We start from the raw sequence: 25,286 nt of genomic DNA, 5'->3' as shown, positions 1-25,286 counted from the left end.
ATGAAAAACTTTGTTTTTCGCTCGAACATTCGGATGAATAATACGCAGACTCTATCTGACATAATAAGATCTGTCAAGAATAAAATCCGAAAAAATGAGTCAAAAAATTAAAATTTCCACTTCAGGTAAATCATGTCACCTTTTGCCAATTAGATTTGAAAAAGAGCGTACATGCAAATATCTATAGACCCAGGTGACGTCCATCTCATTGGTTATATATATTTTGATTCAGTTTTAACTATAACATTACGTTCATCGGCATATATTTGCATGCGAACGACATCGGCCATTCGCTATACGTGTGAAATTAATGGTGTAGATGTTTTGAATTATTTAGAGTTGGCTGGATATGCAGATTCTTCAAGTAGTTTATCGGCTTATTATTATTTGGGTAATTTATTGAACAAATGTGGTATGAAAGAATCATAGCGGAAGGATTTGGGTACTTCAATTAGAATGATTTTCATATTTGATACAGAAAGCATGTTTCAACTTTGAAGAACTGTCTCTTTGAAAGTGAGAAATGTCCAGTTGCAATTGAGAATTGTCAATGTACAACTGTGAAATGTATCGCATCACTCGGTTAATGTGAAAGAAGTCATGACACTGTCGGTCTTTTCACAACTATTTTAATTATTTAAGTAATAGTATATTTATTTTTATGGTAATCTTATTATCACGTGTATGCTTGTAAATATCTATATTTGTAAAACACCATGTGACGTGTATTTGGACGAACATCGCAATAATCATGTTCTTTACTGTGCGTTCAACCGAAACAGAGAAGTTTAAATGCAGGTCAAAATGTAGATCGACTATCGTACAATTGTAAACAATCATTTAACACTACGTGACAATTATTATTCACATGATGTAGTGAGTTTAAGATAGCAGAAAAATATAAAATGATTTCGCATGCTTGAACACTAGGCTGCATATATGTTTTAGATATTTTCTATCAATATTGTAAGTATATATTTAGCTGTAAGCTTCTGTTAGATTGTGAAAGCGCGAACCAGTGAGTACATTTCTTTCAAGCATCATCGTCGTCTATCGAAAAACGCAATTTTTCCCAAAATAATTTGGAATTAATGTACATTTTAGTATTTCTAAGCCACGCCATTATACTATCGGGAAGAAACATGTAATTTGATTTACTTGGCATTTTGTTGACATTGTGTAAACACACCATTTGAAACATGAATATAAAATAAAGTGCCCAATTCAAATTTACTTCTCATTTTTGATTAAGTTGAATTTGTTCGTTATTCATTATATATAACAATTTTATTACTAAAAAGAACTACATGCATAATGAGAGATATATATTTTACAGAACCTTCAAGCTATTCATTATATCCTTGATAAAAAAGATGGGTTTTTATTATCTATTTTTGGAATTGCTGGATAAAAATTGTGAAGCAGTCGAAAAGTTCAGTCTTGCGTGTACTCGTCAATACGCCTCGTGTATAGACATGATATTACTAATGTTAGAGAGAATATTGTATAACTTGTCGTACACAAACTAGATAAACGCACCGAGCGTAATCAAAACCATGCATATTTTGCATGCGTCTGTAATTGGCAGTTGAACTATATAAACAAACAAAAAATACAAATCATATTACTGAATAATTCGATATTCCGTACACGTGATTCAGGGAGTAACCTCTCATCAGCATCATTCGAATTAAATATATAGGAAATGTTTGCATGCTCTTTAAATGAAAACTAGTGTGTCTTGCGATTGTGCTATGTAATATATATGTTTGTCCGTGTATGCTTTTATAATACCGGTTTTAAAAGCTCTACAGAGCTTATGTTCATGTTCATAACGCACCCACTTCTAATTTACTTACCTGACAAATACAAGCTGTCCTCTCAGACTATTTCCTAATATTTGTAAACTGCTATGCTTTTACATATAATATGCAAACATTATTTGAACAAAATTTATTTACAATAAGACTGCTCTGTTGATTTATACATGTATTCATAAAAGATATTTGGTCTGTAATGGTCATTTCTTTTAATAAGTCACCGGTTTTAGGTCAAAAGCGTTTTTCTAGGATAAAAAAAAGATGATTAAGACAATCACGGTGTCCCAACTCTACAAACAACTCAAAGTGAAAGATGGGCTACATGTGGTACTTTTAATATGCCCCAAAATTTCATTTTTTTTTCAATATTCTAAGCTTCAACCGTTTAAAGGTTTTAGTTCAATGTCATTGCAGAATTTAATTCAATCTTATTTGCATATGCCCTTTTCGTGCATTATGATTGGTTGTTCATCTTTTACGACCTTATCGATGACAACAGTGTAAATTTCATGTACAAACTGTAAACAACATGGCTACCATCGCCTCGACAAAAGGTAGAGTCGTTCAGAGGCTTAAAACTGTATTATCTGCTTTACTATGCGACAATTGTGATGACGTTTCACATTACGTATTGTAAACCGTCTCTTAATCTGTCCTTTAGGACCTGCATATAGAGTTTTCATATCACAACTCAAACATTATGCCAGAGATTGCCGTAATTGTGCAGACTTTTGGTATCACTTTAGACTTCTCATAGTTTTCCTTTCCTCTTTCGTCTACCCTTGACTTGACGTTTTATGAGCAAATCGGTGGGTTTTTCTAGAAAAGCAGAGGACGCTTACCCTACCGTTCTACTAGGTCCATGCTCCCAGTTTATAGTGGAGTCCGAGATGCTCATTTACTTTGTATCTAAGATTAATGATTTTGTTGTGTATGTCTGTTTTCCATGTCTGGTCTTTGTGCCTGATTTATTCTTAAATCCACTCATTTTTGACATTACATAGTCAAAATAACAATTTTGAAAGAATATAATTATCAGTAGATCGTAAATACTTTGAATATTGAAATTGACAACCATGTCACGTTGTCGATTGAATGCTGCCATTTGCAATGCCGATTTCGGATGTCAATTTCACTGAATGAGAGTGTGCAAAAAATACTGTTAATATATCTCAGGTAGTTAGGGCGAAGAATTATCAAGATTTACTTTTGCTTTTCCATAATTTATGGATGCGTAAAAACGGACCATTCACTCACAAATCTGACATAAAAGTCATATAAGACATAAAACATAAGAGTTAAATACTTTAATAAAATAAATTCTGGTTTTCAACTTCTTCTATTATGATCATGAATCTTTTTTATTACTATCCTTATTATTATAATTTCGAATTCTTTCCGGAATTTACCTTTCAATTGGTATTGTCGTTACCAAAACTTGTAGCGTGATATTTTTCTGCATTTGTTACCTTATTACATTGATTTTATATTCAACAATATGGTCATTTTTTCAGCCATCAACAGCTTTGAATTAAAACACAACCATGAACATGACTATAGGTCTTATATTGCTGATAGCTTCACTGGTCATGGTATACGCCGACCAAAGGCCACACATCTTATTGATAGTAGCCGATGATTTAGGTAAGTACAGAGAAGTGCAATATACATGTACTTACCAGTATTGCTGAAAATGGTATCATAGCCAATTTTACTACTGTGGTTGCCGATGTTGTTGTAGGCTTGCAGAAAAAAGACTGGATTTTATTTTTCTTACTCAAAATTAGATTATTATAAAGATCATGAAAACTTTAATGCTAGTTTATAAGCTTGCACAGTAAACGATTAAGTGAATAAGCTTTTGCTTGCTGACCAAATTTACATACGATGTTATCAATCATTCAGAGGCAAATGAGAATAAACTTGATTTTATTCCACAGCTTATATTGCAAATGCACATATTAAGCAGTTAGTGTCAAGAGCAGTTAAGGATGTAGACTTAGGGTAAGGGACACAACTCATAAAATCACTGGAACATTTGTATTCAGCATTTCATATCAATATCATGTAAGCATCAAAGTAACCTGGACTAATTTCATTCGGTTTCAAATGAAAGCTTGACAGGCTATGGTGAAATTGAATATGATACAAACATATCACTGACGTCATGACTTATGTCCCTTACCCCAGGTCTACCTCCTTAAGTTGCCCAAATATTTCGGACAATTTGGAAACAATGTCATGCAATCAGTTCACGAATTTACATACATTTGAAAGGGGTCTTTGATTAGTTCGTCTATGTGTTAAATGTCCCAAATATAACCATCATGTGTGTCTCATAAAACCTGAAATTGACAGTAATATCCTAATTGGTATATGTAGTAGTTGATATATAGATGATATACGAATTGGTTATTTTTTAAATATTTATTTTGCGTAAAAACTTTCATCCTTTTACATATAGTAGTTTATGTTTAGACATATGCTTGTATATTTTAAATGTGTTTTCTTTTCAGGATGGAACGATGTCGGATTTCACAACCCGGATATAATATCTCCTAACATCGACTATCTAGCCAAGAATGGTATGATACTCAACCAGTCGTATGTCCAACCCCTCTGTACACCGTATGTATTCGCCAATATTCTGATTTTAAAATTCCATATAGTTTAACAAATACAAGAAATTATAACAGAACATGAACGCAAAATGAAAAGAATAATTATTCAAATACATAGCGGTTTGTAAGTCTTTTTGTTCTCTTGCTTGTTGGTCCTTTCTGATGAAAGAATACAAATCGAATGAATGTATTCTTGCTCCTTGTATTTCATACTTTTGTTTCTATGACAGTCTTTGTGACATTTATATAGTTTTAATTGAATAAAACAGTCGTATCTTAAATTTTCCTTTTTTTGAAAGTTACTGCCAGTAGAAATGTTAATATGAATAGGAAAACCTGCTACTATTCATTTAACCATATAATTTTCTTGCCGAAAAAAAATCATTTACTCATGGTTTACCTTCATTTCCATAATGATAAGCTTTTATTATTCCCACTTTGAATGAAGGTATAGTGTTACAGTACCTGAACCGATCTGTGCAACAAAAATTGCGATCGGTCATCGATCACCGATCAGTTTCGCGTCAGTTCATCGATCCGTCAGAACGGTCCCTTAACTGGTGATCGCATCACAGAGCAGTCGATGCATTTTACGGATTTGTTTTGTTTTCTTTGTCATTTTGACACATATGTACGAAATGTTATAGGTTTAAACATCAATTTATACTTTTATTTTACATGTCTTTTATATAAAACAGGTCTTACGTCATTTTACATAATAAAACTCCGATCAGATCGGTTACCGGTCATCGGTCATCGATCCGTCAGCGATCAATCAGTCAACAGTCATCGATCCGTCTAATCGTTGTGCGGATCGGTTCAAAGACTGTAGAGGTGTCGGTCCTTTCGTCTGCACTTTCTTCTTTCGAATCCTGCAACGGGGTAACCATCTCTTCTCAGTTAGACTTTCGACACCATTAAAGGGGATTTAATTACGTTCACAGAATCTTTATTATATAATCCCATTGTACACCTTCAATTCTAGATCTTGTTCCGAATCAAATCTGTGGTTCCATGCACATGCGCTTGTAGTAAATGGACTTATGAATGTATTAATATTGGGACACATGGGTACATATCCCTTATCCATTTTTATTCCTCCTACAGATGGGATCGAATTTGGTTAAACTTATATAGACTCTTTGTTGCATTATCACAGTGTGCATCTCTTTTGCTAGGAATTGTTCCAAATCAATTTCGAGATTAAAGGGTACATGTCATTTAATGGGGAAAGAAGTTAAAAAGTTAGTTAGCATTACATGTCATTAAATGAGGAAGGAAGTTGAAAAGTTAGTTAGCGACGCTTACATTTTTTTCTAGTTGTTTATTCCTAAAATCAGTATTTTAATCAATAAAACATGCTATTCCGTTTCAGGTCCAATTTTAGTTTATATATGGTCGTTTTTATTTTTTTTATTATTATCACCTTTATATTTTACTTGTGTTTTAGCTCCAGAAATGCCTTTCTATCTGGCATTTATCCATTCAAGTCTGGCTTGCAGGTAAATATTTCTAGAAGACACATGTAAATTATTTAGGATTTTTTTTTTTAATTTTTATATTTATTCATATCCATATAAACACAAGCATTATTATTACAGAACAATTGCCTGTCCTTGCTCAAAGCAACAGGTCTGTTATCAGCGGTTTTGTTCGACGAAAAGTGACGTAGCTTCTCTCTCAATTGAATATGATGTGAAAAGACATAGAGTAGGAGAAAGTGTGGCATTGTATAAGAGGTTAATTCTTGGAAAAAAAACTTAGGACTCCAGGTGTCAGTTTCACAAAAAGTCGTAAGTGTAAAATTGATCGTAAGTAATGACGTCATAAATTAAAATAGCATTGTGACGTCATGATTTACGATCAATTTCACACTTACGACTTTTTGTGAAACCGAAGCCTGATCTACACATTCCATACTATTTTTAATAATTTATTTATTGTTGCTCCTAATTCCTGTTTATATGCTTTGTAATTTCATCTTGTGCATAAAAACGTGTTTATAACTTATTCTTCGTTAATAATAGCATCGAAACGTTTTTTTAATGACAGAATATAACGAAAGATGTATTACGCCTAAAATTACATTCACAGAATATTAAAGAGCAAAGTATGTTTAAGAATTATAAATGTATTCCATGGATCAGGCATGTACAATGTATAGTAATGTATGTTGAACAAGAAAATCTATGGTTTGAAAGGTTTTACAAAATGCATTAAAGTTCAGGCGTAAGAAGTACATATTGAAGACAGTTTCTGTAACAAATTGGAAGTATGCTACCACTTCTTGCTTCTTAAAAAGCTTTGATAATCATTTATCATATAAAATTTCTTTCTTCTGAGTCGTTCCCTATTATTTTGTTAATTTTATTGTATTTATTCATTAATATTTAACAATCATTTTTCTTTTAGAATGGCGTTATCGGACCTGCACAACCGGCATGTGCCCCTTTAAATCAGACTTTCCTACCCCAAAAATTAAAGGAACTTGGTTATTCAACTCATGCAATTGGAAAGTAGGTATTATAGTATGGTACATAAATCGGCAATAAATTGCATATTTTTAAAAATAGCTGCATATTGTACCTTTTGGATATACCTATGAATCATCTTTAATTACAGTTTGAGAAATGTACTTCGTGGATTAGCAGGTCTGAATTGATTGGCTGATTAGATAAAATTGAAAGTTCATGACTAGAATTGTAAATATCTTCAGGTGTAGCACACATATTATATGTGGTCCTTTTTAGAACTTTAAACATGTCCGAATCATTGCATATCTTAACTATATGAAATTTTTAACTCAACACCTGAAATATATCTAAAACGATAATTTGATGCTCAAACTATTATATTTCGACAATACGTCCAATTGAAGCAATTCTCATTTCTCTTATTTCTACCACCCAGGACAATTCTATCATTTTTGGGGGTTATAATTTTTTTTGCTACCGGATCGTCCTGACCAGACCTAAAACTGCCATAAACCGTTTTGACGTAGTGTCGTCATTTTTCTCATTTAACTATTTGATTTATTGTATTTTACTCTAATTCTTGAATAAAGCAGTTTATCCCAAAACATTACCCCAGAGCTCAATGGCTTGTATAAAGATCCACATATATTCTTTAATTCACGTTATTAACAAACAGTTTTACATGAACGTTTTGGAAATTCGGTACCAAGTCAGATACGCGGTTGCTTATTTCATTTTTTGTTGGTGTATCCTTAATTTTGGAAGTCCATAAACAAGTTAATATTTCTCTTTTAAATTTATGATTATGAATTTGGTAAATGTGCTATCATCTTTATTAAATTTGTATTTGACGAGCGTCCAGTTTATCACAAATTCTAGTTTGCTCTTTCATATACATTGAAAACAATTCTTTTCCCGATTGGCCAAATTCTGATAACTTAATGGCGTTTGAAAAAAAAAACTGTACCGGCAATGGAAATTGCATGCAATTGTGTTATTTCCTAATGGAAATTATAAGTAAAAGGAACAAATTTTACTGCGTCGGCTATCTTTCTTCAAGATAGTACTTGTTCCCATTAACACATGATACAGCCTTTTGGAATATGAACTATGGGGTATTTTGTTTTCAAGATGGCATCTGGGCATGTGTAATTGGAACTGTACTCCAACTTACAGAGGTTTTGATACATTCTATGGATATTACAGCGGTAAAGAAGATTATTATAACTTTTCGATAGGTGAGTAAATTAATTAAGACTGGAAGGCATAATTATGTTTACGCATATTATTGGTTTGAATATATACTGAAGGGCAAGCGCCAAAACATTTGAATACAAATAAAGATATTTTTAGTTTGTAACTGCTACTAATCCTCAACCTTTTAGACTTTTCGACATAAAATATAATATACCGTTTCTTTCGGTGGGAAGGTTTTTTTAATAATTATTATTACTAGTATTTTCGTCTATATATTTTTCTATTTTATTTTTAGCTCATGGCTATGACTTCCGTGATAACAAAACACCAGTCACACCAAAAGAATACTCAACAGTAGGTGTAGCTTGTTCGCCTTACTATAATTTCTCATAAACGCCTCCTTTCATTGACAGTAATTCCGTTGAATTAATTTTGTTGGCTTGTGTTCGCTTTAATGACAGCGTCGTATTTCTGGGTCTTACATTTGTGTTTTCTTTCCTCTGAGTACTCTCTTTTTGATTGATTGTAGGAGCAATGAATCAATGCTAAATGCAGCTTAGGGTGATTGAGTAACAACTCTATGTTAAATTCAGATATTACCAACGTTGGCAGGAATTCAGGGCGTAGGGAAACCCACCGAACAAATAGTACTTTTGAGCGGTCTATATATGATATATTTACGTTATAATACTTCCGTATGTAATTTAGATATATTTTTGAGAAAACAATATATTCATCTCCCATGTAAATCAACCAAAATAAAGAAAAATAACTCTTACAAACTTCCAACTTCTCTACAATCTTTTCAACGTTTATTTCAAACATGCAACAACCATACAATTAACTGAAGACTAATGATGTGGTCTGTCACTGTTTTTGAATAAGAAATATATTGACCAATTGATTGATTAATTGATGATTGATTTGTGTCTTACGCCCGTGCAGCAATATTTCAACTTCATGCGGGCAAGGAACATGAAATGTATGATAAAACGAAAATGGAATGATGAAAAAATGAACGATGGAATGGGACACAACTATAATATAGTTGACTAGTTTCGATTGTCACTGGAAATTAGGAAAGAGGGAAGGGTCGGGCAATAAAGCCTCCTGCAGAGGCTCCTACTGTACTCCTGTCGAATACCACAGCAGGGTTTTTGAAGAAAGGATGATAGGGGCATTTTTCTTTGAGGTCATTTTATGTCCTGACAACCCAGAATGCCAGGGGTATCCAATGCGCCTTAATATAGCTGTACTATTGGTGCTTGGGTGTTAAAGCCAAACAATCAATCAATAAATCAATCCAATTTCACCGCCTTTGGCACAAAACCAAGTTGATGTATGGGCAGAGCGCACAAGCCCCCGTCAAGGATTATCATCGTATTTCAGTCGCCTTTACCAAGCTTAGCACAGCTTTTGGAGGTTTTTGACATGCATGAATAACTTTTGGTTCCTAATCATGTCTTTTTTTTCAGTTTGTCTACGCTCGCCGTGCAGATCAGATTATATCCAGTCATGACAAAAGTAAACCAATGTTTCTGTATCTCCCGTTCCAATCTGTCCACAATCCAATCCAGGTAATGTTTCAACTCAACCTGAATCTAGCAAATTTAAATTTATTCTTATATTCTTCTATTTATCGGTCTGTTAATTTTATCATGCCCCACACTCTTACGAGTGCCGGCTATACTACAGTAACTTTGTCGGTCTAATCATCCGGTACACATTTCTGTAACAGATTTCTTAGCTTTTGTTAGTCGGTATGTTTATATATTTAGGTAAATTGCTTTTACCGTAAGACCCTTTGCCTGGTTTGTCACTTATCTACTTCCTGTTTGCTTTACGGTCTATTTTTTAGAATTAAAATAAATATGGTGAATCAGGAGTTGTAGTCAGATCAGATTATGCTTGCACAGCTAAATGTAAATAATTTTATTTCTGTTTAATTTTACAAAAGGGATAGAACATATTTTTGTAGTGTTCTCTCGACAAAAGTATGCAATACATAAATCAGAACGTTACAGGCATTCAAAAAATATTTTAAAAAATGAATAAAATAAAGTCTATTTTAAATTTCTTTGAACAATACAATGAAATAAAATGATAAAACAGTACAATAAACACAACAAACGATTGGAAACTTTTTTGATTTTCGATTGATGAATGCATATACGTTAAGGGTTACAATTCTAAAAGTAGATTTTCGGTTTTCTATGATTTAGTAAGTATTGGAAAAAGAAAAAGGTAACTTAAAAAAGGCGATGAAATCATGAATCAATGATAGGATACTGTTATATCGCTTCTCATAGCACGCTGAACTTCGTCAATTTGCAGAATTATTGAATTTATGAAATGATATGTGTTATGCTAGGGTGTTTCATTTCATTTATAGATTTGATACTTCGATGGAACACCAAGTCGATATTCAATGAACGAACGATTTGATTTCAACTGGATTTTTCCAAATTGTACTAGGGTTTCTTTTCTACTCCTTGCCTCTTGACTATTTGTTTGTTAAATAATTGAATGTAGAATTTCTAAGTATTAATCTCATTTTATGTCGTAGGTTCCACAACATTATGAGGACATGTATAAGAATATAAACAACACAGGTAGAAGACAGTATTCGGGTAAGATTGTTTTAGTTGATATATTATTTTACGTTAGTAATGTTATTGCATGTCTCAATACAATGTAAGTAGGTCTGTACATTTCCGTTTATTTAATCGACAAATGGTACATTTTAACATTACAATTGATAGATGATAGTAGGTTTATTGATATTGTTAGGGTTATCATATTTCCCCTGTCTTGTCCATGGTCCTTTGTACAAAAGAGACAAAATGTAATCCGATTTTTATCCAATGATCGATGTCAGCACGTAATAGTTCTTTAGCTTTTGCACCCCAAGTGGTTGTATTTTATTACAAATGTCTGGGATTATCAAGCGATAACAATTAGGGAATCTTATCACGGACTTTAGTTTGTCAACGTTTCAAAGAGGACCACTGCAAGAATCCTTTTTGGATTTGTTCGTTATATATTTCAAAGCTGTCGTATCTTTGTAACTCTCTCATTTACTGTAGTATTATACATTTTTTCTTGTTTTTGGTCCTGCCCATTTTTTTCCAATATATTTATCTGACAGTTTTCTTCCATTCTTGTCTCTTTGACATATTCACAATGTCCATTCTCGTTATATTTTGCATGGGTAGCAAATGAAAATTGTTTGGCTATCGTTAAAAAGCAAGAAGCAAGTAATAAGTTCGTACCTATCTTACTTACATATTTAGAGGGCACCATTCAAACTACTAGTAGATTGCCGTTATTGTTTCCCTTATTTACATCTTATGTCTATTATAGTCTTGGCATATAACCATTTTTTTATATGTAGCTTGTACTGTTTTATTCGAATATAAATCTATGCTAGTCACTGTATACGTGTAAAGCGGATAGCTTGCATATTCGCTTGGGTTCTACTACATTTTCAGTAAACATATTTTCTGGTTTCAGTTTTGGCGGTTTAAAAAAGGATTAACGTCAAAAGTTAAAGTTATCATGTTTATTATTTTTCTCTCCAGCGCAAAACGTGAGCATTGATACATTTATAGTAGGAATGATTAAGGTCTGTAAATTATATCACAATTTCAATTGATTTACTTTACAATAGGTATGGTCACCGCAATGGATGATGCTATTGGTAACGTCACAGAATCATTAAAGCAGAACGGAATGTTTAATAACACGCTAATTATATTTACATCTGACGTAAGTATTTACCTACTCTAATGGCATACACCAAGGTTAAGGGCATAACTCTTACAAAAATAGTGTACCCTTTGTATAAACTATTTACAAAATTATCATGCAAACTACTTCGTAACTTCGATTAATTTCGTTCTATTTCAAATAGATGTTTGACGCATTTTATTTTAAGTTGAACTTGATGCAAACATGTCATTGATTATTACATCGTGCCTCATATCATAACATTTATAAATGACTGGCAAATTCGCTTGAATACGGTCTTATTCGGGAACGTGCTTCTATTCCCCATATTCAGTTAAAATCCAGACTTAAAAACATTATACATCGTTTTTTTTTTTCAAAAAAGATGGTACACCTAGATACAAATATATAGTTCTTGGTAGAGATTCCTCATACATTGTAAGAAATAATTCCCTATCATCTTCTAAAGATACAAAGGAAGATGTTTAGAAAATGTTGGAAATTTTAATTGACAACATAAATTGAATTTGTCCAGTGTGTGTGGGGGGGGGCGCGTTTTTCAACAAACGGTCAGCATTCCAATGGGAATAAAGTGTGCTCATGTAAGTTCATGAGTTCATGCTCATGACCTATTCTTTCACTCTTATAAAGCTGACTTTATCTGATCCGAAAAAAGTATATCCTTCAGCTAGATCCTTTAATCTCAGTTTCGGGTATATATATGACGTATCATCTTTAAACAATCCTAACTTTGGGGATTTTATACATCGAATTTACCCTAGAGAACTTGCGATAAAGGATACTACAGACAGTGTGGAATCAGTGCTCATATCACATCTCATACGTTATACCATGGCTTGCTGTAACTACGCAGGCTTTTTTATCGCGCTAGCTTTCTAACAAATAGGCTTCTGGAACAGGGTTGTGTTGCTATAAGATTGAAGTCATTATAACAGACATTTTAGGGTCGCCATGATGAACTCGTGGGTCGTTATGGTGTATCCCTCTGCGCCATGAAAACTGATCTATTTAACGTGTCATAGTTTTCCTTTCCTCTTTCGTCTGCCCGGACTTGACTTCTTATAGGCAACTCAGCAGGTATTTCTAGAAAAGCAAAGGACGCTTATGCTTACGGTGCACCTGGTCCATGTGCCTAGTTTTTAGTGGAGTCCGAGCTCATTTCCTTTGTTACTTTGTATGCATGATTTAAGTTACTTTATGTTTGTTCTTTCTTTGTGTATGTCTGTTTTTCATGTCTGGTCTTCGTCCCTGAATTACATTCTTTTGATTACCGCTATAACATTGGTTCACTTGATAATTCATTAATTGAAATATTGCAACTGCAGTACTTAGATAAGCACAAATACTGCATGGAAAACGGAAATCCAAACTAGAAATGTAATTTCCACACCATTCTGATATTAGTTACTTTTAACATGCAATTAAAGAAACAATACAAAGTCCAATCAATTGCAGTGTTTTGCTTACATCAAAAAACTTAATGCAGTTTTTAGATATTTTTTAGAATGGTGGATGGCCACAGTTTTATGGCAACAATTACCCTTTAAGAGGATCTAAGGTTACGGTTTATGAGGGAGGAACTCGAGCCTCGGCTTTTGTCTTTGGTGCTGGTTTGAAGAAACATAATACAGTGTTTAATGGGTAAAACTTCTCTCAAGACTTAGTAAGATTGAAGATGTAAAAACTAACTTGCTTATAACTGAAACTAACACACTTTCATATTTATATCAGCTTATTAGGAAAGTTGGATAAATAAAGGAGACTTTTTTATAGTTAAAGAGTCCACAAAACGTGTATAAGAATACCATGATCAATGAGGAAAATTATTTGCAAATATTCAGGTTAATTCGGATACAAAGATAAGCCAATATCCCACTGCTCGTGTCCTTTTCTGATACAACATTCTTCCTTTGTCTATTTCCTTGTCCCGTTCATCATGCTTTTTTTCTATATTGGCAAAGTAATAATCGTCACGTCCAGTTATTATTGTCCCATTCTTTACGTCACCATTTTCCGTATCCCTCTCCGAATGTTCCATTCATCGTTCGTCATATACCACTACCTATTCTCCATTTATCATTTTTCACATTCGATGACCAATTCTTCAATAACCATTTTCATTATTCTCAATATCTTACGCCCAATTTTCCATTTATAAGTTTTAATGTCCCTCTCCAAATTTTTAATTTACCATTTGCCATATTTTACGCCAAATTATCCATATTCCACGTCAAATTCTCTATTCACGCATACCAATCTTTATATCGCATTCAAGTTCTCTATCGCCCATGTTCTATGCAAAATGCCCTTTTTTCCATTGTCCATTTTAATGTCCTATTTTTAAGGCCATTGTTTTTCCTTTTCACGTGCCACATTATTCATGTATCTGTCCTCATTGCTATGTAGTACTAATTAATAACATGGATTAATGGATCATTCATGTTCTGAAAATTAATAGTAATTATCATTTATTCAATACAATAAATTTACTTTTTTTACATGGAAATGTTTTAAATGTTTTAGGCTGATGCACGCAGTTGATTGGATGCCAACTATTATCGCTGCTGCTGGTGGTGCAGAAGGTACTATAATGAAAAATATTATCATATAGTTTTTTTTTTTCAGTTTTAACACAAAGCTGAAATAACCTTTTGAACGGCTAATGCTCTATTTTCCGCGAGATGAAAATGCTCAAGAACAAGTGTTAATTGGTTCTAAGTTGGTAAATGCCAGTATGCAACATTATAAAATTAAAGCAATTGTCTTTTTTCAACCAACTCGGTCAAAACTAGGAAATAATCATAAAAAAAATTCCGGTTAATTTAACCATTAGCCATGGCCAACATTTTTTATATTATTTATTCCATTTGACATGAATTGCACAATGAGCTACAATAATTGTATTTCATGGATATTAACGGGTTTGTTTGACTGTTTTTTAATTGTCTCTTGGCTATTTACGCATTTTACTAAAACAACTTTTATCTAGATATAACATTTCATTTTTTTATATGAAACTAGTTGCTAGTATCGATGGAATCAACCTTTGGGATAGTATACGTAATGGAATAGATTCAACAGAAAGGAAAGAATTTATTTACAATCTAGATACCTCATCAGTTCCTTTGAATGGTCATGCTGCTATCAGGTAATAGGCGTATGACAATTTGACTCACTTGATTATTCCTTGTAACTACACGAGCCTTTCTTTACGAATTGAATGCTATATCGACATTTTAAAGTGTTGACCATAGCAAATTTCAAAAAGTTGCTTCGTAAATCAAAATTGTTTCAAAGGATTTATGGAATAATGATGAACAGGCCATGTAGTAAGCACATGGCTGGACACCTTCCCACCTTCAACGAACCATTACATACATTTCAACGAGGCGCGCTTTAAAATTTAATCGAAAATGAAAAAAAAAAGCATTCATTCAGTATAATTTCATATGTTTATAGTATTTTTTTCATATCTTATTTTCGATACACATATACAATATGCAATACCAAGCGATGTAACAAATAGTCCAATTTATTGTGGAAAATGCTTATATAGATAACATAATATTGAACAATTTGTTTTGTTTAAAAGGGTAAACGTTGCATTCCTTTATTTTATTGTCTTTACTTGTGAAATTATGTAGAAGTCTTGTTTAGTAGCATATATTGAGTATTTTTTTCTCAGCATATACCATATTTACAACCTTTCGTGTTAACTGCAGGGTAGCTGGTAAGCATGCTTGATAAACAGTTCCGCGTAGAAGACCAAACTCTCTTTCTCGCACTAGTATGAATCACGCATATTCAAAGTCAACCCAGCTGTTAAAACGAAAAAGCATAATATTTACTTGATCGTTTTTTTTTTATTTGAACTTTGATGATATCATGAATGAGGTCGACATTTCAGTTTTAAGAAATACTATAGGCCGAAACACCACGTGTAAAAAAATCATCCTTCATACTTTACAAAGCTTTGCTATTCAATAACGATATGAGCTTAGCTGCTCTAAATGGGTAAAATCCTCTGCTTCATCAATGTCACATACCACATACCTTGCTGCCCAACGAATGCAGAAGACTATCTATGATTGGAGGAAATCGTTTGTCATATTGAAACAGGAATTCTATATCAGCTAATCAGGTCACGCAGACATTTGTTTATAATTTTTAGTGACGAGAGTAAACAATTTAATTGACGTTTTTTTTTTTTGGTATTTACATTATTTGTTTCCTGCAACACTACATAGCTTAATGTAGTATAAACTACTATTATGAAGACTTTTGTCTTCACTTATACTCTCTTTGAACTAAATTACCAAAAGCTGTATTTTATAAATAGTATTGAAGAGTCATAACATTTTCCAAGAGTACTTGCTTTGTAGAGTTGGGAATTACAAGTTGATAGAAGGTTTTGCGGGTCCATATAATGGCTGGTACCCTGTTCCTACTTCCGATAATTATGAAAAGATCGAAGACCAAGAAGACTTACCAGACTATTATCAATTATATGACGTCATACGTAAGTTTGTCTATTCTTCTGTATAAGGAACACTTTATCTGAAAGGAAAACCTTATTAAGTAATACGGTGTCATATTACGGGTTATTATTGAATTTTGGCATTTTTGTATTTTTACTTTGTAAAATACTTACTTTTGGAAGGAAACATTAAAATTTCATGTAAGATATGGGCACTGTTGACTGCATTTCCAATTATAGAGAAAACAACTACTTTTTTAGTAAACAAAATAAGTGTTTCCTTACTCCTTGGTACGAAGCAATTTATGTTATCATTGTCAAACATACTGTGACATTTTTAACATATACATAACACCAAAGTCTATTACGCAAAAGACTAAAAGATGGAATGTTTAGGGTTATATTTCTAGCAAACAACAAACAAAAATGTCAAACAAAATGTTTTGGGTTTTAATATTCTTGTTACGGTTTAGTACAAATGTGCCGCTGTCTGTGCATTTAAGGCAAGTGATAAACATGCTATGTAAAGAAATAACGACCTAAGTTAGGAAATTTTATTCGAATTTTCACTATTTCCCAAACACTCACAGATTGGCACTAAGTGATTCGTAAACATGTAAAATAAACATTTTGATGTTTTTATTTTTTCAGATGATCCCAATGAAAGACATAACTTGCACTTAAAATTAAAAGATAATGAAATATTTAAGCAGTTGAAGGAGAGGCTTGATAATTATAAAAAATACATTGTGCCACCGGTAACACATAAAAATGATCCTGCTTCAAACCCTTCTAATTTCGGTGGATATTGGACGCCAGGCTGGTGTTAAAGTAAACTAAAAGACCTGATATCCGGTTTTGAGTTGTTTTGTTTATTCCTAGCTAGTTATGATTTATTTACTTCAATAAACCTATTTTTTTCAGTTTGTATCAGTGACGCATGTAGCTCGCGTATGAACTTTATACATATAGTCAAAATATTGCAGTTGTTGCACAAAACAATTGTGCATTTCCTCACTGTTCCATAAAAATATAAATCAATCAATTTTAAAATAATAGCAATCGCTTAATGTGTATGTTAGTCATTTTGCATGATTATCAGCACAATCATGATTATTATATCCGAGTATTGGTTTTAATTAAGTGTCCGTCTATTTCTTTTCTGATACTGTCATTTGCTATTAGGACATTCCTTTTAGACCTTTATACTTATATAAGATAAGGCTCAGCGAATGACTGCTTTGATTGAGTAGTATTATACACCTACTTCCTGCAGTTAAAGGTGTTATACTCGATTGCCACGCGAAGGATGGCAGCCTTTTTAACCAAGGTATTAAAGAGTAATCAAGAAAACCAAGGTTATAGCGGCAATCAAAAGAATGAAATTCAGGGACAAAGACCAGACATGGAAAACCGACATATAGAACAAAGAACATAAAGCAACCAAAACCACACATACAAAGTAACAAAAGCAAATGAGCAAATCGGACTCCACTAAAAACTGGGAGCATGGACCAGGTGCACCGGTAGGGTAAGCGTCCTCTGCTTTTCTAGAAACACCCGCCGAGTTGCCTATAAAAAGTCAAGTCAGGGATAGAAGAAAGATGAAAGGAAAGCCATGACTCGTTGAACAAATTAGTTTTCATGGCGTAGATTGATACATCATAAAGATCCACGAGAACTACTCGAGCCCACACTCCATCATAAAAAGTCGCTTTAAACGTTAGTGTGTCTTCGTAAATTCAAAAAGTATGGGTTATACTAATATTGCAAATTTAGGTATGATGTACATGCATTGCAGATTGCAGACTTCTGATGAACAGCATTGAAACCAAATATGCACAAATTTCACGATCCAAAAGTAAATTGTATACGAGATGTATACCGAACTACAAATATCGACATCTGAACCAAAATTAAGCATCGCAAAGTTCTACCAGAGTATGTCTACACTATTTAAGCCCAATTTGTGATATAAGGAATTGTGCAAAAGTATCAATAGGTTTTAGAATTGTGTGTTACGACAAACTTTGGTAAATTCTTTTATAAATGATGTATAGGAGTAATCAAGGGAACCAAGGTTATAGCGGAAATTAAAAGAAAATAATTCAGGAACCAAGACCAATCATGGAAAACAGACATACACTACAAAACACATCAGGTAACTAAATTAATACATACAAAGTAACAAAAGCAAATGAGCAACTCAGACTCCACTAAAAACTGGGAGCATGGACCAGGTGCACTGGTAGCGTAAGCGTCCTCTGCTTTTTTAGAAACACCCGCCGAGGTGCTCATAAAAGTCAAGTCCGAGTAGACGAAAGAGGAAAGGAAAACTATGACACGATGAACAAATCAGTGTTCATTGTGTAGATGGATACCTCGTAACGATCCGCGAGTTCATGATGGCGACCATTAAACTTCTGTAGTGATAAACATTTAGTAGTCTGAATACTTGGTTGTTGGATACCCTTGATGATATATTGTCGACTAGCAGTTGAATCGTGCCAACAGTTCTAAATACAAAGAAAATGCCAATTGACTGTACTATAAAGACGCATCTACAGCAACTGAATGAAAAGCAGACAAAAATCGCTTTCTAATGGAAGGTCCTTAAAAGCATCGATGAATTTAAATAAGGTACAATACATTACCAAAACTTTCCTCTAAAGGAAAAAAATCCATTTTTATATACACTTTTAAAGGTCTTTCTACAAAGGGGAAGGACCTTACTGAGGTTCTTTTGGTTATTATCTTTGTTATTATTATTATTATTATTATTATTTTCCGTAACTTCTAAAAAATGGGTTTGGCAAGATGAGTATGCGACACATTGTTACGACACTTGTGGGGAAATGACGTTAACGTGCCTTGCGTTATCTAACCTTAAACCATTTGTCGTTCTGGCATAATTAGCAAAAACCGTTATAGATAGAGACAATCTGACAAGTGCATAGTGTTTGTATGGTACTTGGTCAATAAAAATGTCGGGCTGTTCAAAGAGGCAATTTATTCCTTGTATGAGTTATCTATCTTGAACCGAAATCAGTTTCATTTATTTTTTTTAGTTTGAAAACCGTAAGGCGTAGAAACAGAAGACTTTCACAATTCAACCTGTATGACGTATGGTGTTTCCAAAAATGTATCTCTCGATGCCTAGGGTGACCTTGAGCCTTGTTATCCATACTCCTCAAAAACTGTAATAGATAGAAGCAAAAATGGAAGTCAAAAATACTCGTCTTTTGTACAATGTACAATAATTATATAACTACAAAACCCTCCAAACAACTATAAGTGAGTTATCGCCCATGAATTGATTTTTGACTAAACATTTCCCATCTACAGAGCCAAAATCATAAGAGATAGATGGCCAATACAAATGATTAAGTTGTTCAGGACATGAAACTGTGCAAGAAAAATATAAGGTTCCATTCAGTATTTTCTGAACTGTAGTTATCGCTTTTGTCATAGAAGCAACTATTTTCGAGAATTAAAAGTACCTGGCAACCATATATATTCTTGATCAGTATTTTAATTGCTTCTTAAAAATACCTAGGTCAAAGGTCAAATATCCAGGTCATTTGATAATAAAGTCGAAAACCATTTGCTCAAACAGTTTTATCAATTTTCGCAAATGTGGAAAAAACATACTTTTTCTGTTGTCAATCAATTTTAGCCCTTTCTGCACGGTTTGATATGTCATTATGTTTACTTATCTTGAAAAATGGCGATTTAAGGAAATTGGTGGAAAAACACCAATTCACGATATTTCGCGAAACTTTCATAAAAAAGTGAAATATTTCCATCGCCTTGTGGTTGCGATATTTAAATATTATTCACTTAGTCGTTTCCAGAAAATTCGCGACAAGTTTTATTTAGGTCTTTCCCACAGGGAAATATGCGACACATTGTTGCTATGGCTATGGATCTAAATAAAAAGGGCTATGCGTTTGACTTGCTGTGAAAATGACATGTCAATGGGCCTTGAGTTATCTTTTATAATACATAGTTGTCGTTATGGTATCAAAAGGAAACATTTTAAGAAAGTAACAATCTGCAATATACAATCGGCATTTTGGTCAACAAAAAAGTCCCGACTGCCAAAGCGGTCAAACTATTCCCTGTATGAGTTGTCTAACTTTACTGAAATCAGTTTCCGTCATTTTCTTGTCAAGATCTACAGTAATTCTATCATTACAAACCCTCCGACAAACAATATGTGAGTTATCGCCCATAATCGAATTTTGATTAAAAATTTCACATGTACAGAGTCAAAACCATAAGAGATAAATGGCTTATGTAAATGGCAAATTTCTTTCGGACAAAAAACTCTTTAAGAAAAAAAGTAAATTCTAAGCTGTAGGAGTTATCGTCCATCAATCTTTTTTTTAATAAAACTCGTGTATAAAGCCAAAACCATCGGAGATGCAGGTGTAATGTAAATGACTAAGTTGTTCAGAACAAGAAAGTCTCCCAGAACAGTATAGAGTTCAATTCAGTATTTTCAACGCTGTAGGTGTTATTGGCCAAAAACTACTTTTTTGGTGGTTTTGTCATAGCAAAGGCCATTTTCTAGAAGGAAAAGTACCTAGCAACCATATAATTTCTTCATCAGTATGGTGATTGCTTCTTAAAAAACCAAGATCAAAGGTCAAAAGGGAATTAGCGGAAAACAGCGATTCACGACAATTTGCAATACTTTCGAAAAAAGTGAAAAAAATCATTGCCTTGTGGTTACGACACCTAAATTTTGTTATCTATCCCAGATTTACGACCTTTCCCAGTACTCAAGACAAGTTTTATTCAGGTCTTTCTACACAAGGCGAGTGATTAAAATTGATTTGGCAAGGAAAGTACGCAACAAAATGTAACGACACTTCAAACAATAGATCTAAATCACTAGGACTTTCCGTTACGGACTTGTGGGGTGTTGAAACGTAAACGGGCTTTGAGTTATCTCCTTTTACACGATTTGTGTTCTCACCGAATTAGCAAAAACCGTTAGAGATAGAGACATTCTAAAAGTGTATAATGATTGTGTGGTAGATGGCCCACAAATATGTTCCGTAGGTTAAAGTTGTCAATATATTCCTTGTATGAGTTTTCAAACTTAACTCTAATAAATGGGATATGTTTTTCTTTCTTATTTTGTTAATGAAAAAATAGAGGTTTGCAAACTAAAGGGTATCAAATGATGAAATGTATTGAATTGATAAAACATACTTATGTTAATTTTTAGTGGTTCTTTAATTAAGTAAAAAAAAATACCATTTTCTCGGGAAATTATTCCAAGAAATAAACATTTTTTTGTTGTTTTTTGGGGGTTTCTTTTATTTGATTTGTTTTGTTTTGTTTGTTTTTTTTTACTTATGTTTCGTTTTGTTTCTTGTTTTTGTTTTTTGTTTTGTTTGTTTTTTTCCGTTTGTTTGTTTGTTTTTTATTTTCTTTTGTTTTTTTGGGGGGGGTATTTATTTATTTTTTTGTTGGTTTTTTTTTTTTTTGTTTTTTTTTTTGGCTTGTTTGTTTGTTTGTTTTTTTTTCAAAAGTACGGCTTTATGGTAGTTTATACAGTTTTATAATATTAATAATAAAATAGATTTTATTTGCAATAATTTTAATTTCGAGGTCAAAACTCATTACTCCAAATGTTATTACAACGACTATTTGTTATTTTTGATAATTTATTACCTCCTTTTAAAGTTTTCTATCTTTCAAAAAAAGATATTTCACAAACAAATACATTAGTCTTAGTAGTACCAAAACAATATATATATATATATATATATATATATGTTTACGATAATTACGAAAATAATGGCAAAAACGTCTTCTGCGTGGCTAAATTTGGATTATGGTGTCCATTTAAAAAAAAATTCTATTATAGCGTTCATTTTGTAAAAATTTGAAATAAATGCAAGCTTGAAAAAAACAATATAAATGAAGAAAATAAGGACGAAAGACAAATAGTCAAATTTAATTGTTAGCCTATGGAAAGAAATAAACAATGGCACATTCATTTTGATAAAATAAATAACATAGTTTAATGGGTGAAATAGTTTTGTGCTGCTTGAAAGATACTTTATCACCCTCTTAGCGATATGTGACTTATTATATATACTTATTCCCCTTTTCTCATTGTATATTGTTTATATAATACAATATAGAACAGTAAACACGAAGGTTCCATGAAAGTTTTTCTATTAAATATTCCACTGCTGCTATAACTTTTCATAAGTGAATATAAAAATAAATTTCGAAACCGGTTCAAGGTTATAATGTGGATTTTCTCTTTGATCAAGGTCACATTGTAGTAGGCCGATGACTCACTGAAACGATAATGCATGTCAATTAAAAAAAAAGACTGCTACTTACCAGATAATAACAGTTTCCTTATGTGTACATATACTTTTTTTACGTTTTTGTTTGTTTAGGTTTTTTTTTTTTTTTTTTTTTTTTTTTGGGGGGGGGGGCTATTTGCTATTGTCCTTGAGTCTCAGTCGTCCTCAAAAGTCAAGATAGTTAGAGGCTAAGAGAAAGTGACAAGAAAAAAAATGATTCATTATAATAGCAAATAGTCTTCGAAGTACTTACCTAAGTTATCAACAACTATAAATAAATTAAATACTTTAATCTGATTGGTTAAAATAATTCTGTTATATATCAATAGATAAACAAAAATATTGACACGCCCTTATTCAGTTAAATTCAGAGTATTTTTGTTCATGTTTAAAGAAAAAAAATATGTTTTAAAATTAATTTATAAGAATTGGCTATGATGAAAATTTTGTCTATTGAAAAATAACATAAATTTTCCATGTGCACATTTTGTTAATACACTTCGCGCAATAAACAATTAGCGCATGGAAAATTTATGTTATTTTTTCAATAGAGAACATTTTTATCATAACAAATTCTTAAATAAAATGTTTAATTTTTTTGTCCACCGAGACAACAACCAATAAAAATACCAGCGTTAAAATTCCATAAGGAAGTGTCATAAACCTGGCCTGTTTAATGCTGTAATGCATTTATGTTCAGCATAAAATCATATGCACGGTAAAATACAGATTCAAGATTAAGAGGAAATACAATGCAAAAATCGTTTACAATTTTTATATATAAATACAATTTATACAATACCGCTATATTCGTATCCAATGCATCCTCGACCACATACATGTGTTTAATGGACCTCTGAGGCCAAATGGATCTCACGGACGATAGCAAAATTCAATGCTAAATAAAGTGATAGCCTTGGAAACACGGTGAGCCTGATTTCAGACTGACAGGAAGTGACGTGTAGTTGACCCTTTCATTCGGGGCAATGAAGTTTATATTTTCGTGATGATATAATGCTATATGAGCTGCCAATTATCAAAATAAACCTCAATTTGCCTTATTTTTAATTCCCATTTCCAATTAAGTACCTGTGAAGGTAAATGACAAAATTACCGAACAAATAAACTAAAGGCAATAGTCAATAGAAATAGCTGAAAATGGAAAGTCCCAATAACAAACGGCAATATTAAAGCTGCATTAGCTGCCAAATTTGTTCAGTTTTGATTCTACTGAAATTTGTTAATTCAATGAAATAAGTTAGTAGTAATGCAATTGAAGCAATAAATAACGATAATACCTACAGAATTTTGTGAAAAAGTAATCAAAGGAACCAATGTAATCCAGGGACAAAGACCAGACGTGGAAAACAGACAAACACAACAAAGAACATGAAGTAACTAAAATCATACATACAAAGTAACAAAAGCAGATGAGCAAATGAAAAGAAGTTCTTTTTTTAATCAGAAAAAAATGATAGCTCTGATCTAATTATTTTTCGCCATTACTTCCGAAGATTGCCGACAGGACATTCACCTGGGTTAAAAATACTTTAACCTTTGCAAAAATAACAATAAGGGATACACAGGTAAGTACGTGTCTTGTTTTCATTTCATTTCATCTACTTCTTGATTAGTTTTCAAATAAATAATGACCATATTTGAACTACATTGCATCACAATTTGTAAATTTCAAAAGGATCCTTGCGTTATATTCGAACTTTTTTTCTTTTACGGCTTGAGTTCATCGGTCTTCCTTACCGTTGAATAACCACTTTCGCTTTGCAATCAGATTTGTTATTAAAGAAGTGACCCTTACAGCACATGCGCGGATAAAGGTCACCAGAAGTCATGTGCATATGAATTTATCTAGGTTGATTTTTTGTCTTGCAAGACAATTAATATATAGACACCTACTTCATGTATGTAATGCATTTTTTTGTGGATATCAAATGAAGTTATACAGGAAAAGTACAATTTAGTCTAGCACGATTCAAAAAGTCTGCGTAGTTACAGCAAGCTCTTTCATAACGTTTTAGTTGTGATATGAAAATTCCACACGTAGGTGCTGACGGGATGTTGCCACAGATGAAAAAGAAGTTGACAATTTTGAATGAAAAGTCATCACGTTTTTGGTAAAGTTTGGTCAATAGGTTTCCTTTAACATCGATCTCTAAATGTAGGTCAAGGTACGTCTGACTTTACAGTGTCTGTAGTCTCCTTTATTTCAAGTTCTTTGGGGTAGATGCGATGTATGTTGTCGATAAAAAATTCCAGCATTTTGAAAATATCTTCCTTTGTGTATTTGGAAGATGATTTTGAATTTTTTTTACAAAGTATGAGGACTCTCTACCAAGAACTTTATATTAATATCTATGTGAACCATCTTTTTCTTTTGTGAAACAACGATGTATATTTTTCTGAGTCGGGATTCTAATTTAACTATGTATGACAAATAGAAGTACACAGTGTTGAAAAATCATAGATTTTAATGCTATTTTATTCTGATAATAATCCCGAGGGTCTCCAAAGGTACCGACATAACTGTACATCTAAAGGTTACTATTGTAGCTAAATATATAGGATAATTGGAAAGAATGAATATTATCACG

At 32.5% G+C, this 25,286-nt stretch overlaps 1 protein-coding gene across 2 annotated transcripts; it reads left to right on the top strand.

Annotated features, from left to right (window-relative positions):
* The first annotated feature begins 824 nt into the window (after window positions 1-824).
* Window positions 825-17,262, top strand: LOC148602937 (arylsulfatase B-like). 2 transcript variants are annotated; one of them, XM_088551816.1, is made up of 16 exons: window positions 828-966; window positions 1,337-1,372; window positions 3,333-3,464; window positions 4,337-4,448; window positions 5,892-5,943; window positions 6,854-6,957; window positions 8,047-8,153; window positions 8,408-8,466; window positions 9,588-9,689; window positions 10,679-10,742; window positions 11,783-11,880; window positions 13,367-13,503; window positions 14,386-14,444; window positions 14,884-15,010; window positions 16,245-16,381; window positions 16,991-17,262. In XM_088551816.1, exons 3-16 carry the CDS (start codon window positions 3,365-3,367, stop codon window positions 17,167-17,169), a joined length of 1,437 nt encoding a protein of 478 aa, XP_088407942.1. In that variant the 5' UTR covers window positions 828-966; window positions 1,337-1,372; window positions 3,333-3,364; the 3' UTR covers window positions 17,170-17,262. The 2 variants fall into 2 exon arrangements, with proteins under 2 accessions (XP_088407941.1, XP_088407942.1); XM_088551815.1 differs by lacking the exon at window positions 1,337-1,372 and having other exon boundaries at window positions 825-966; window positions 3,335-3,464.
* The last annotated feature ends 8,024 nt before the right edge of the window (window positions 17,263-25,286 follow it).

Source organism: Perna viridis, chromosome 11 (genome assembly GCF_037379345.1).
Source record: "Perna viridis isolate PV_CMFRI_1.1 ecotype Kerala chromosome 11, ASM3737934v1, whole genome shotgun sequence".
Taxonomy (NCBI): domain Eukaryota; kingdom Metazoa; phylum Mollusca; class Bivalvia; order Mytilida; family Mytilidae; genus Perna; species Perna viridis.
This window is presented reverse-complemented; position numbering and strand designations above follow the sequence as displayed.

What these genes read in the sequence shown, in the direction of transcription:
- LOC148602937 (XM_088551815.1), top strand. Translation starts at nt 3,365, where the DNA reads ATGAACATGACTATAGGTCTTATATTGCTGATAGCTTCACTGGTCATG. An exon ending in TCAACTCATGCAATTGGAAA is followed by an intron (nt 6,958 to 8,046) that starts GTAGGTATTATA and finishes TTTGTTTTCAAG; the next exon opens with ATGGCATCTGGGCATGTGTA. An exon ending in CACCAAAAGAATACTCAACA is followed by an intron (nt 8,467 to 9,587) that starts GTAGGTGTAGCT and finishes CTTTTTTTTCAG; the next exon opens with TTTGTCTACGCTCGCCGTGC.